Genomic DNA, 15,673 nt, shown 5'->3' on the forward strand with positions numbered 1-15,673 from the left:
TTCAGGGGTAGCTCCAGCCGCCAACTCAGGACTGTAAAGTGTATAAAATGCCTGCCAATCGTTGTCCTCTGTTACGTCGACGGGTTTCATTTTGATACTTGTGTGTACGGTGTTATTGTAATTCTCGAGAAGTTGTGGTAGAATGGGGAGCCATTCATGTGTCTGTCTGTATGTGAAGTATTTCCACATCATCGTTTTAAGAGACCGATTAAAATGTTCCACGACACTAGCTTTTTTGTCACTGTAGGTGTGAAACCAGTGAATTCCCGACTCCTCCAACCATTTCTGCATTTTTCTGTTAGTAAATTCCCGCCCCTCATCTGTCTGAAGTTTGTCGGGTTGCCTCCCGGATTTCTTAATTATGTCTTGTAGCGCCTTCAGAGTATCATCAGCCGTTTTTGACTGTATCGGCCTGGCCCATGCATATTTACTGAGCACATCGATTACTGTTAGCATGTATCGAATGTTTTTATTCCCTTTGCGAATGGTGAAGGGAATTCCTATCGATGTTACAAAAACGCGCCTCCCACCCGTAACACCTCGAGTACGAGGTACCGGTATCACTATGGGCAAAAAGGACCCTAAATTGTTCAGTACAGCGGGGTACAGCGCCCCCGCCGGACAACGCTTTGGGCTGGTTGCTAGTGACGACAGCGAACATTGTATCAATTTCATTTCAATAAAATATCGATCGAAATTTGCTCGCCTGTCGCTCGTATTTTCAGGTTACGCCATGACTTTTTCCATGACAGCCGTATACATTGACTTATGTACCATAAAATCAACGTATCGGTTGTTTTCTTCCACTCAAATTGAATCGAAGACAATTTGTTTAGTTTTGGTGATACTTTTATGTCTCAGCATATTTTGGCGCTCTTTGGACAAGTTTGGCGCCATGCGACCCGCGGATATGCAACACGACATTGTAACAATTCGCAACAAAAGAATATCGATCGATAACGTTCACTACACGTTCACAGTGGAGACTCTACACCAGTTCGCTTTCGTTTCGTGTTATTTTTACCAATTTACTGCGATATTCATGGTTCATATTCACCCAAATTTTGTATAAAAGACAACAACCTGACAGGTATTTGATCTGTACAATTTAGGACACACTTGCTGATTATTTTGCGTCAATTTCAGACCCTTGTTCTGCACATGTAATCGCCGTCAGATCGCCATATTGTTGACGGCAACAGTATATTTCAGTGATCAGAATAAATAGAATGGCAATAAAAAAAAATTAACGAAGAAATTCAAAAATCTAAAACGATACGATTTTTGCTTATTAGTCAGAGGGTCATTGTACCAATTTCGTTATCATTGGTTCAGAATTGAAAAATTTGAACCGGCGAGAAGTTTGCAATGTGTTCGGTCGATCGGACGCGCATAAACGCCATTGTTTTCTATGGGAATCGAGATAATTCGGCACATCGTAAAATGAAAAATACATCTGAAAAAACCCGCCGGAGCAACTTTTTCATTTCGCTGTTATTTCTCACAATATTTGAGATTGAGCATCTCATGAAGGTTCACTAAAACTCTTTGGTTTTCGATTTTTGAATTTCCCTCTTATTTTTCTGAAATGACGAGTTTACGATCGTTTGTGCTGTTGGCCGTGTTTTCGCCTATTTTTACATAGAGTATTTTCCCTTCGGTATTTTAAGAATTCCTTCATGAAATTATTGCCGAAATATCATAATGGACAGAGGAACATATGAGGAAATGGAATCTGCATCTCTTTCCTGAATATTTAGCTGTGCGGCTAGGAAATTCGGCGAAGTTTTCAACATTACGCGGAAGCTTGATTTGGCTCTCTTTACGCTCATTCAGCGTATGTGCGGCAAAAAATTGTCACACTTTGAGTGAACAATATAGAGGCCATTTTGCCCACAGTGTATATGTAAATTATAAGTTAGCTGAGTTTTTAACCACTCCTGCACCTCTTTCTTAGTAACTTTTAGTCCGCTGGCGCGTGCTGAGTCATATAATTTTTGTACACCTCCAAAACCAGTTTTTGGGTTGTAATATAATTCTCTCAGAGTACCTTCAGTAGAACCTTCGGGATTCCTATCGGTAGAGCCTTCATGCGAAGCCATGATTAGCTATATTATACGAAAAATTGTATGTCGTACGGATGCCGTAAATGAAATTGTCTGACTAGGGAAGTGGCTTCACTTCTGACACCTCCATTCCATATTCTTTTATAATAGTCTTGTTGTCTGTCTTGCTCGGTGTGTAAAAAAGTACTAACATCTGTATGTTTTCCCTAAATGGTTTACTAATACTAGTATATTGTCGAGTCAGAACCCAGACAGATAATCCATCGTGTCTTGCGCTGAAACCAAGTTTGACTAAAAAGTCACTGCCCTTCTTCATATCTTTGGATGAGGCGCAGGTTATGATTATTAAAGTGTTCGTGCCGGCCCATTCCTCATGTACGTAGGCCAGTGTATCATCCACAGCATCGAGTCCGTCAGGAAATATAAACACATTATCATCGGTGAAAATGAATCTTTATTATACGTTTTATTGTTCATGAATTTCGGACAAATGAAAACTATATATTAAAATTTTCCTTGGTACGGACCGGTGAGGAGATCCATCACGTATTCCGTCTTGCGAGAATTTGTCGGTCCAGTTATAATCATGTTGAATGGCGGGTTGCATACATCTGATCTATATACTGTACATAAACGTAATGAACATGGCTAAAGATAACAAACCAATTTTGCCGTATTCATGAATAGGATCCTCGCCAGCGGCGACTGTATCTGCTGCCTTCTGTTCCGATAGGGGAATCCGACTCGTGTTAGCAGCGTCTGCCGTATTAGATGGCCCTCGGGAGGCTCATCCTGCTACTTCACAGCATCCTTGTCCCCATCCATCTCATGTTAGCGCTTTCTCGAATTTCCGTGTTTATATCGAATTCACCCCGAAGACCATAGATTCTGTTGCGTATTGCAATTCATTATTATAACCTGAGATTGCGGGCCCGAAAGAATGAACAATACCATACGGGCCCGAAAGAATAACCATCTCAGACGGCAAGAGAAGTAAATTGGGTGAAACGGCCATATCAAGTTTGACACCAGTATTCGTTATTGTGTCTTGATATCGCCTATAACTGATTACTTTGTCGGTATTACGAATTTCATCTTCGAGGAGAACGCCGAATTCTTTTCGGACTTGCTTTGGCTACCAGTATCGCCCACAATGGTACTGCGAATATTCGCTTGTGCACCAAGTATGCAATATACATAGGCTTCAAGGCTTTCATTGAGGCGGGCGAGACCGGCCTTTGTTAGTCCCGAGTCTCCCTTCAGAGGATGAAACTATTGTATTGCCCATCCGTGCCATCATTTCGGAAGAAATATAGTGTGGTCGGTCTTTGTTGGGCAGTACATGTTTTTTTTCTTTCCAAAAATTATATGTGTATAGAAAACGCCTCCGTCGGCGGAGAGGAAAAAGTCATGTCCATTGTATATTGCTTTTGGCTGACAGACGGGCCCACGATTACTATAGTATTCATAACCATAACCAAGACCTGTACATAGAAGTTCGTATTCGATGAGATTGTATGGATTGTCGCCGGCTTTGAAGACAGTATCGTCTGGAAGTGCAACGCCCATTTCATGAAGGATACGACGTATTGTAAAATATACATGAAAACGGCAGAATGATTGTATTTGCGGCGGAAATTTCTTATCAAAGAGATGGGCGAATGATATACCACAACCAGTAGTGCTGCACCATACAGCAAAATTTAATTGCTGGTCCCAGTATTTCATATACTATATTACCACATATTACTTTCTTTAGCTGATCGATGAGTGATTACGTTATCTTTGAACACATCCCGCGGATGAAAAGTAAATTTATCTGTCGGCGTTACATATATTTCTAAGTCCATGAGAACATGTTTTATGTCGTTCGGTTTAGGGGGAATATCAGCATGCTGTACTGTCGGTAATGTCGCTATCGAGCAAGCGTTTATTCAATTGAAAAGCAACTGGGAATGCTTCTGTACTCATGATTACAATACGTGTTTCTATATACAGATAGATTTTAATGGAGGAGAATTTTCATATTCATAATCTACTACCATATTTTCTTGTCATATTCCAGACTATGTTAATACTATATTTCGGATTCAGGTTTAAACGTGTATTTATTTTTTTACTAAGAGTAGATAATATATTATATACATTTGATCATATTTTCCGAAGGATTTTTTATTTTTTTTACTAAGAATAGATAACATACTGCAAACAATGGAGAATTTAATAAAGTCATTGGCAGCAGCAAATACGACAGCGCATTCCGAAGGGGCGCTACCAACCGCAGCGTCGGACGCTCAATCCATAATAGAGACAAAGCGTGAAAAACTGTATAAGCCTTCCGCCAAAACAGTGTGATAGCTGGTATAATAAATGTTATCTTGTTTTAGGTGTTATAGGAGTTTCATTGACTGCATTAGGGCTATATTTTGGGCGTGCTTGGCATAATTGTCCCCTCCGGAAAGATGAGCCGCTTCAGAAAGCGACAAAAACAGAGAATGTGACGGAAAGGAAGTTTTCCCCCTCCGGAACGCAACCAAGTCCCGGTCCCTCTACATTGTATGAGATGGATTAACTCCGTAAGGAATTCCATAATTATTTTATTTTTCTATTTTATATACTTGTCAGCAATCATGGATACTAAAACAGTTGTAAACACAATGTACGATGGTATTGTAATCGCTGGACTTACGATGGGATATCTAATGATCTCCAGCAAATTTCTGAAAATGGATATTGGCGATCCAAGTCGACCAAATTTAACTCGATTGGCAAAATTAGGCGGTGCGACTGCTGCCGCGGTTGCGACTAAAGATCTCCTTGAACAGAAAAATATTATTCCTGCAGAACCTTATACTTTGTAATGTATATACAACGCAGAGATGATCATTTGGATTGAAAGCAAAATGGGTGAACCTGTTACTGTTAATTTTAACCCTTGCATTGACATATCACAGTTTACTAAAATAAGACTGCTAGAGTGTGGACTATATAATTCATGGCATAACATAACATCGACGAATAATGTAATAAAATATCAAGAAGGCAACGACCCAAAAAATAAGACGACAAAATCAATACGTCCAGGTCACTACAATATCGATACACTCAACAAAGCAATCGGGTTGCAGCAGAAAATTAATTTCGAAAAACATCTACCCACAAGCAAAGTTTATCTAACTTTGGCTAAAAATGTTAAAGTTTATTTTAATGCCACAGGTAGCTTTGCTAACCTCGTAGGCTTTTCAGATAGGCCAGATGACAACCCCGTAACAAAAAATACTATGAGTCCAGGTCGAGCAGATTTTTTAACAGTCACTAAATACATAGTTCATTCAGATGTCGTTGATGTTACTGGAAATTATGTTTCATTTGACTCCAGTGCTGGAGGATACATACAGGGGAAAGTATCGGATTGTTTACAATACTTCCCATCCGGGATACAAAACAAATAAGTGAAAAGGTCACTATGACTTAAAAAGGGGGCTCAATTGCCATGCCATTGAGAAAGGGTTCAGATTATATGAATTCAATGCATATTTGGATAACAGATCAGGATGGAAACAGTCAATTTCAATAACTGGCCGACTAATTTTTGTATTGAATGCTATAGCTAACGCAGCATAAACCATCCCACGACTAATCCTCCAGCAATATAAATCATTTCATATTTCTTTTGCTCAGGACTAGGCTGATAATAATCTGAGAATTGTGCTGATGCTTGCGCTGTTGCTCTGGCTTAGTTGCCACTGCCTCTTCAACTATTTCTGCATCTGTATCTCTTAATTCAGCCGCAGCATGAATATCTTTAGCCTGATTTTCTCTTTCCCATCAGCCTGGAGTAATCGTTTTTCTGACCAGACGGCACGATCATGTTCAAATTTTTCTAATGCCTTATCATGTCGGACTTTCTCTGCTTGCAGAGCCCCACTATTCCCGCTAAGCTTTTGACCAATAATATTTCCTCCTGTGAATGCCGTTGCATTTAATACAGCACCGAGAACTGTCATTCCTATAGCTGAAGCCATGGTTGTATATTATTACTAGGTATTATTTTAATTTTCACTGTATATACGATAATTATGTCTGGCCCAAGTAACTACGGTCTAGGTGCAATTCACGGACAAAATCTCGAGCTCGAAGATCTGAGTGATGTTAAAATTAACAATAATACTAAGATAGCTGGTAATCATAATAAGGATTACGTCCTTCGATACAAGGACCGTGAAAAAATATTTCGTTTTAGCCTCTGCCGCTGTACAAAGCCACGAACACGCTGTAGAGTTTTCCGAACTGAAAGATGTCGATGAAATCACAATAGACGCTACAAAGGCTGCAAATGATCCTACTCCTTTTGCTCTGACATGGGATGGGGATAGTCAGAAATTCAGGCCTTATAATGTACCGCGTAACATCTTAGATATATTAGATAGTGAAATTGCAGGTGGGGTTGATGAACCACCGGGGACTCCAAATGTTATTTATTTCGATAGTAATGTTAACAAGTACAAGTTGCTAGATTTTCGTCGTTGGCTTACTCCTAAGAATCCATACATTACACTACTCGGTATACCGATTCACCTCAAGATCAAACCTCTTTCAACAATAATGTCATCAGATAATACACTGCGAAGGTGGATAAACGAGGGGGAGAATTATTGCTCATACAATGCTAGAGGGGTAGTAAGATTATTTTGGGACACAACTTTGCAGAAACTGGGCTTAAAAAGTGACGGTGAGGAGGCAGCTGAATTAACTTTACAGACAACAAATCAACAGATGACTGATAATATGAAAATAATTGAGCATGGTACAGTTATTATCAAATGTATAAAATTAGGTACAGGAGACGAGTTTGATGATTTAGTTGGAAATATTGCTATAAAAACAGATTCAAGAACACCTTGCACTATTATCATAACTATTGATAAAGATAAAAAAGATTTAGATATTTTTACTCGTACTCCGGAAGAAAGTCATTCCGGCCTCATTTCATTTGTTAAAAAAGATACAACTACTTACACTTTAGATATCAGTACCATTTATCTAAAACGTCTCATTTTATTTGAAGTAATGGTCTTCCGACACATTTTAAGTTCAGAGGAAATTTCTAAAATTTTATCTATCGCGTGAGCAAGTTAACTCCCGAGTTCAAAAAATCCTACCGGAACGGTTCCGCAGAAAATTTTCATGAAAACTGTAGAATGTCACATCTCAGTTATGACATCACAGGCTGCTAAGCAACACTCGAAGCCTATCGGAATGGGAAAGTCCTACCGGAAAGCCCCTGCTGGAAAGGTATTGCGCAACAGCCCTATTGGAACGGTCCCCTGTTGCCATCGGAGCGGAAGAGCAGAATTTTTTACTTACATCACAGTCAGAATCTATCTAACAAATGATCTCCCTTCCATCCAATAATAGAATGCCGTTCCGACAGTCACGTTCTGATAGTGGATTACCCAGTGAGTCATAGCTAGCGCATTGCGCAAGTCCCATTCGGAACGTGAGTGACCTATATCTGACTCAGTGGGGAATTCCCTCTTACACGCATGCACAATAGGCAAACGCGTAAGAGGGAAGGAAATTCCCCCTCCCTGTAGTTATTTTCGAATAAATAAAAAAAAATTATCTCAGTCATACACATTATATATACTACTTGCTGCTCTCTTCCCTTTCAGTCCATTGCACGCTATGGAATACGATTTTCAGTATCTCTAGTTTGTGAGGCTGGAAATATTTCTACTCTACTTTTGTCTCGAGTAGACTATTTTGTGTTTTAAATTTTAGCATGGCTGGTAAGATTAGTGTTTCTGACAGAAAATCCATGGCTTCAAAAAAGCCATGCTGATGGTTCCACAGAATATGCAGCGTTTTGTGACGCAACTCGCAACATTGCGTCAAAGGCGAGAAAATAGAGAAAAAATAAAATTATCAACCAATAGTATTTTACTTTGTCTTTTCGGCATCGTCTTTGAGTGTGAATTGCTTTCGACCTAGCGATCACGTGAACGGATAGCGTATCCCGTATGTCTCAATCTGTAGCCAACTTTTCTACCTAAACGCTGTGTTATTACAGTAACATTTGTTGTTCCGCATTACTTCATTTACTTTCTGGTAATGAAAACAATTACTGACACCCTTTCCTAAATATCACTGTGATTCACCATCAGTTTGTCACAAAGATCGTAAAGGTCTTGCGACAAAATGCACAATAGTACCAGTCTTTACATGTCAATAAGTTTGAATACAATGAGAACACGGCCCTAGGCAAACTTCTCCGCTCACACTTAACTCGGCTCCGAGACAAAGTTGGCCTCTCTGTATGTATAGGTGTCGAAATTGGTTAAACCCTAAAGGTTTTATTCCATCTAATTAATTTCAATCCCCGACTCATGTCAGTTTGGCGAAACAAAGGTAGTGTTGAGATGGGTATTGTGGTGTTGCCTCATATACTCTGGGCATGTATAAACTAACGCAATTCCTAGATTCTGTATAGTCTTTTTAATTAGGCCCTTCCTCCCTATAATTTCTCATGAGTCCCTGGCACGCGGCGCGCGGCACGCGGCACGTGGCACGTGAATTAGGCTTAACCTTAATACAGTAACATAAAATGTCGTTTATTTTGATCCTATCGGAAATATACAAATACTATCATCGACATTTCAAATCATTTTTGAAAGTACACTTCCAAGGCAATGTCGACAAATGCGACTGAAGACAAAATGATAAACTTTAAGAGACATATATCTATTAATAAAGTAATAAAATATCCCTTCATAATGAGATTTATTTATTATTGGCCCAAGCCGCAAGGCTTTGGCCCCTATTTTCTTTACAGGGTTTCAATATTATTTGTCTTCCGCCACTTCTTTGTAGACCTAGAACTCAAACACCGCTCACCGTAAAGTTCTCAGACTTGCAGGGGTTATAGGTACCAATGAGTACTCGTGCATATGAGTATACAAATTTAGATTGGTCACGTAACCTGGTGGCCATATTGGATTCTCCGAAAACCTAAAAAATGGCTTCTCCAGAAACCTAGGGTCTAGTAGATTTTACATTTTTATAGGTAAGCATGACCTAAAGTCTTCAGATTTTAGAAATGAAATCGCGTGGGGTCACATGACTTTGGCCGCAATATTGGATTTTCGAAAAATACCAATTTAATCTTTAAAATCTTCTTCTCAAGAACCAACGCTCTGATTTAGCTGAAATTTTACTCATATCATCCTTAATGTGATCTCTTCCAAGTTTGCCAAATGCATTTGGATCATTCACGGGGGTTGGCCACTATCTTGGACTTACCAAAAATTCAAATTTAATCTCCTAAATTCTTATTCCCCAGAACCAACATACGGTTAGGGTCAGCTGACATTTTACTCATGTCATCGGTCAATTCATCTCTAAAGTGATCTCTTTCAAGTTTGCAAACGGCAATTGGATCGGTCACGTGATTTGGCCGCCATATTGGATTTTGCAGATATCACAATTTAATCTTAAAAATCTTCTCCTCCAGAACTAACACACCGATTGAGCATAAATTTTCCTCATGTCATCTCTTATGTGATCTCTTACAAGTTTGCAAACAGCACTTGGATTGGTCACGTGATTTGGCAGCCATATTGGATTCTGCAATAATCATAACTTAATCATTAAAAATCTTCTTCTCCAGAACCAACACATCGATTTAGCTGAAACCCTACTCCTGTAATCCTTTGAGTGATCTCTTTCCAGTTTGCAATAGGCATTTGAATCTGTTACGTAATTTGGCCGCCATATCGGATTTTGCGACAATCGCAATTTAATCACTAAAAATCGTCTTCTCCAGATCCAAAACAACAAATGAGCTGAAATTTTACTTGTATTATCCTTAGAGTGAGAACTTTCAAGTTTACAAAAGGCATTTTGATCGGTCATGAAGTTTGACGGCCATATTTGATTTTGCTATCTTTACAAATCTTTCTCTACAGAACCAACTCACCAATTAAACTGAAATTTTACTCATATCTTCCTAAATGTGAGCACTTTAAAATTATTGAAAGGCATTTAGATCGGTCAAGTTGTTTGGTCGCCCTATTGGATTTTGCGTAAAACTTATACTACTAGCGAAACCTACAGTAACTATGAGATCATGTTCATATTGCTTCTTTACAGGAACCACAAGACTTTTCAAAGCTCAAATTTTGCACATATATCATCAATGCAAGAACCATGTAACCGCTTGAGCCCTGCCAACGCTGCTTGCAGCTTTATTAATTTCAATCTCTTTTGTAGACTTGACAAACATTCTAACGCTTATTTTAATTCTGGCAGCACAGCATTTATGACATAGTGAAGTCGGGGAGTGCAGCAGCAGAATACAAGTACCAATTCCTGTACAGTCACTCTGTATGCAATCTTGAGCATGAAGAAACACCTTTTGCGGTTCAATGTTTTTAAAAGACACTTTGTTAAGTTTCAGAAATTAAATATGGCTGCCAAATTAATGACCAAATAGCTTCTTATATAAATAAGGTTCAGTCTGTAAAGATTTTACCATCCGGAATATCAAGAAAAAACTGTTAAGAGGGCACTGCACCCAATGCAGCGTATTTTGCTCAAAATAATTGTTTTTGCAAATATTCATCCAATTTGATTAATTTGTTAACCCACGATTAAAAAATTGGTTAGACTCACCTTTTAGCTTGGCAAGCAGTCGTAAGTTGCATGATAAAGAAGGGGTATTTATGCAAATGTATGCAAATCACCCGATTTTCTGCTTCCCTTTTATCCGAATTTCAAGATTTGCAAAGAATATAACTCTAGTCTGGTTTGGTCGAATTTTCTGAAATTTTCACATTGTTTTTTAAATGCTATATAACAAAACAACTATTTTGTTTTGCAATAAAATTCTGATGCAAAAAATGTCAGACTCTTAAAAACTTGATCAACACATAAACTCACAAAAAATTGAAAATAGCATGCTTAAAGAAGGCTTAAAATTAATTCAAACAACTCATCAGCCCAACAGAATCCAACTGTTACACGATACAAGCATGTACATCTTGAAAAATGTAACTTGGAAAAATGACTCAAGATGTACTTGTTTGTATTGTGTAATAGTTGGATTCTGTTTTAGGATTAATTGTAAGCCTTTGCTAAAGCATGCAGTTTTCAGATTTTTGAGTCTGTGTGACCATAAAGTTTTTATGAATCTGACACTGTTTGCAATAGTGCTAAGTTTCAATTTGTGTGTATTATGGCATTTTTTATTTTGGTCATATCATTTTTTTCTGTTTTTTAGCTTTGTTGTGTTTATTGTATTTTTGCTGTTATGTGTGATGACTTCTTGCCTGTCATCTAGGGGATCTTATAAAGATGCACCATCCATAAGAATGGGGTTCAGTCTAAATTAAAAACTAAAGATTTTGAACACGTCTTTTTTAACAGTAAACATTACAGATTACATGTTTTGACACTGTACAGTGTTAAACACCCATACAAATTACGAAAATGCCGTACACAGATGAATCAATGTTATATTCAGAAAGGGAATATATTATTCAGAAGACTAACAAACATTAACAGACGTCATTTATGGAAAAATTAAAATTTTAAAAATACCACAATTATACGGTGTCGCTCAAATTTGATCAGAATTGGTACATACCAAATATCAACAATAAGTGTTGTTTCTATCTGTTCAGTACAGGAAAATTCTACGTTGATGTTATGACAATGATTTCTGCACAACCAGAAAAACAACAAGAAATATTTAAACCAGAAAAACATAATGACAAAAGTAAATAAGGTCTGAAACTTTAGGTACTGGAGGTCAACTGTAGCAACATGCATAGCAGAGAATGTTTCAACCATGGATGTACAAAAATAGACATCCATGGTTTCAGCAGGTCTGTTAATATGTCACAGTTCATAAACAATCACAGAAATGAATAATGAGCTGTTTCAGTTACTGCCACCACTCCCGCACATAATAGGTACCCTGCATACAAATAGGTTAAAGGTCAAAAACCTCTTACTCAGATGTGTGCGCTGTTTCAGTTATTGCCACCACTTCTACACATTTGCAGGATTTCCCCTTTTTCTTACCTCATTTGCATATTTTTGACACTGAAACAACGTCACATCTCAACCCCTGCATCTACCTATACACAAATACTGAGATGGTAGCTTTGGCGGTATGGGAGCCTTCGCGTGTGACGGACATACATTCACACATATATACCTACATACATACATACATACAGACATACAGACGCCATACACTCGCCATATAGCTCTTTTTGGTATTTATATCAATACCAAATATGAGCTAAAAATGAATGTCGAAGGACTTAACAGTTTCTTCTTGATAGTTTCCTAGTGCTAAACACTATACCAAACCCTTATTTATATTAGAAGCTATTAAGCCATGGGGCATTAATATGGCAGCCATATTTAATTTATGCAAATTATCAAAGGTTCTTTGTAAAAATTGAACCACTAAAAGTGTTTCTTCATACCCAAGAAAAATATTAAAAGTTTAAAATCACTGAAATAGCTTGTATAATGCGTGGTATACGGACAACAATGTCCTTTTTAGGAATGTTGGCCACCATATTGGATTTATGCAAATTAACAAATTACCTATGCAAATCATTGCATCTCGAAAATCGTTTGTCCATGCCAAAGAAATATACTTTTTAACTTTAAAATCACTGAAATAGCTTGTTTAATACGTGGTATATGACCGAAAATGTCTTTTGTAGGAATGTTGGCCGCCATATTGGAATTATGCAAATTAATGAAGTGCCTATATGAAACATTATACTTCCAAAATGATTCCCTGAGCCTATAAACTAGTGTCAGACTTTGAAATCACTGAAATAGCTTGTTTAACATATGATATATGGCAAATCATGTTATTTGTTGGATGGTTGGCCGCCATATTTGATTTATGCAAATTAGACATATTTCCCCAAGATGGATTCGACTAAACTTTTAATATGTTGTTCTGGGTACCTCTCTGAAATGCATTCTGAAGAAAAAAATTCTGTTGCGATTTATGGTGGGTCTAACCCTATTTGACTGGACTATCTCTGCAAGGTAAGAACCTACACTAAATGGTTTGTTCCATTTCAAGTCGTTGAGTCAAGAAAAAACAAAAATATTTCATGTCCTGGTGTGTGAGTAACAGCTCTTGTGGATTGTCTTTTTCACAGATTTCCGATGATACGCCTGGTTCAGAAGGGCAAACGATCAACAGCTGTGACGTCATCGATGAGAAAACTGTCGTTTCCCTCGTTATAGAAGTTGGAATGAATGCAAAAAGAGCTCGAAAACTAATCGCGAAATAAAAACATACACTATTGATGTGCCATTGACTTTGTTTGTATACGGTGACTTTGCAGAGGAATTCCCGGATCTTGTTAAAAAGTGGAGTACAAAATATGAAATCGGAATTCGATGTGATGGACCGATGTCGCCTGGTCACTGGGAAATACAGAACTCAAATGCCATAAGACTTTCAATCGTCAACGCCGAGAGGAGATTGTCTGACATTGGTCTCCAAGCTCGCTTTATTCTTCCACCGGGTGTCAACGAAGTGGTTTCTGACGTTGTTACGAAGAGAAAATTGCGATTGATACAACCCATGACTACATTCCCGCCACAAGGTAAATTGTTAATCGTAAAACTCAGCTGATAATGACAAGAACGCCCATTTTAGCTCACATTTGGTATACCAATGTGAGGTTATCGCATAAGCTGAATCAGTTTATTTGCATTGGATTTGCATGTCTGTATGTATGTATGTATGTATGTATGTATGTATGTATGTATGTATGTATGTATGTATGTATGTATGTATGTATGTATGTATGTATGTCCGTCCACATCAAAAACACCTAAACCGCAGCACCTACTGTCTTAGTATTTGGTGTACAGGTGCACCTAGGGATGGAGATGTGAATTTGTTCAAATGAACTTGCCAGTGTCAAAAATATGCAAATGAGGGTAAAAAAGAAACAATACTGCAAATTGCTCAAACTCTGCAACCGTTGGTTAGATTAGGTTAAAACTTTGTGTGCAGGTTTCTTAAGGTATTCTAAATAAGGTCTTTAAAATTTGGATGAAATTTGCATCTTTCTATTTTGGGGTAATTTTTTTCAGTTTTTAGTCAGAAAATGTTTTTCTCTGAAACCACTCATCTGATTGCTTTGAAAGTTGTATACATGGTCCTAAGGATGACCTAAGTCAAGTTTATACAAATTGAATTAAAATTTTTATATTTGCAATTTTGGGGCAATTTTCCGAATTTTTGGTCAAAAATTGTTTTTATTTTAAAACTACTAATCTGATAGCTTTGATATTTCGTATACAGGTTCCTCAGGTTGATCGAAATGAGTTTTATGAATATTGTGAAGATATCTCGAATTTTGTAATTTTGCTGAGTTTTTTTGGTTATTTTTCTCATTTTAAGTAAAATGTCTTCTCTCTGAAACTGCTAGCCCAATTGCTCTCAAATTTGGATTGGATGTTTGCAAGGGTGTTACCCGTCTCATTGTAGGAATTATGACAAAATTGGAAAAATTACTGTTTTGGGACAATTTTTGTCATTTTTGGTCAAAAAATCATAAAAAATATTTTCTTTTAAAAGCCCCTGGACAGACAGCTTATATATTTGGTGTATAGACGTCCAGGGATGACAATAGATAGATATGTGGAAGTTGTCCTGAAATATACAAATTTGTATTTTTAGCTCATATTTGGTATGTGTATAAATACCAAAAAGAGCTTATATGGTGAGTCGATGGCGTCTATATGTCTGTATGTATTTATGTACGTATGTATGTGCGGATGTATGTCCGTCACACACAAAGGCTCCCATACCGCCAAAGGTACCATCTCAGTATTTAGTGTAAAGGTAGATGCAGGGGTTGAGATGTGAATTTGTTTAAATGAACACATTAGTGTCAAAAATGTGCAAATGAGGTAAGAAAAGGGAATCCTGCAAATGTGCATGAGTGGTTGCAGTAACTGAATCAGCCCACACATCTGAATAAGAGGATTTTGACCTTTAACATATTTGTATTTGTAGGGTACCTATTATGTTTGGGAGTGGTAGCAGAAACCGAAACAGCTAATTGGTCATTTCCTGTCATTGTTTATGAACTGTGACATATTAACAGACCTGCTGAAACCATGGATGTCTATTTTTGTACATCCATTGTTGAAAGATTCTCTGCTATGCATGTTGCTAAAGTTGACCTTCAGTACCTAAAGTTTCAGACCTTATTTACTTTTGTCATTCTTGTTTTTCTGGTTTAAATATTTCTTGTTGTTTTTTCTTGTTGTACTGTGCAAAAATTGTCATAACATCAACGTAGAATTTTCCTGCACTGAACAGATAGAAACAACACTTATTGTTGATCTTTGTTATGTACCACTTCTGATCAAGTTTGAGCGACACCGTATAATTGCGGTATTTTTAACTGACTGTGTCCCCTTAGGTTATTTACCGTCGCGTTCCTTAAACCTTAGGCACTCTAAATGAACAATCCTCTTAAAAAACACGCATAAAATTAAATTAAAATTAAAATGCATGTGAGAATTTTGATAGTAAAGTCAAA

General features: G+C 37.5%; 1 protein-coding gene across 2 annotated transcripts in view; it reads left to right on the forward strand.

The window, feature by feature from the left end:
* The window catches only part of LOC139127569 (uncharacterized), a 99,025-nt gene that overhangs the window by 80,527 nt on the left and 2,825 nt on the right, over positions 1-15,673 (forward strand). For both annotated transcript variants that reach the window (XM_070693474.1, XM_070693475.1), the window contains one exon: positions 13,265-13,717. In XM_070693474.1, coding sequence (XP_070549575.1) covers positions 13,265-13,399 — 135 coding nt within the window. In that variant the 3' untranslated portion in view covers positions 13,400-13,717. The remainder of the gene's footprint in view (positions 1-13,264; positions 13,718-15,673) is intronic.

Source organism: Ptychodera flava, unplaced genomic scaffold, assembly GCF_041260155.1.
Source record: "Ptychodera flava strain L36383 unplaced genomic scaffold, AS_Pfla_20210202 Scaffold_33__1_contigs__length_2856901_pilon, whole genome shotgun sequence".
Taxonomy (NCBI): domain Eukaryota; kingdom Metazoa; phylum Hemichordata; class Enteropneusta; family Ptychoderidae; genus Ptychodera; species Ptychodera flava.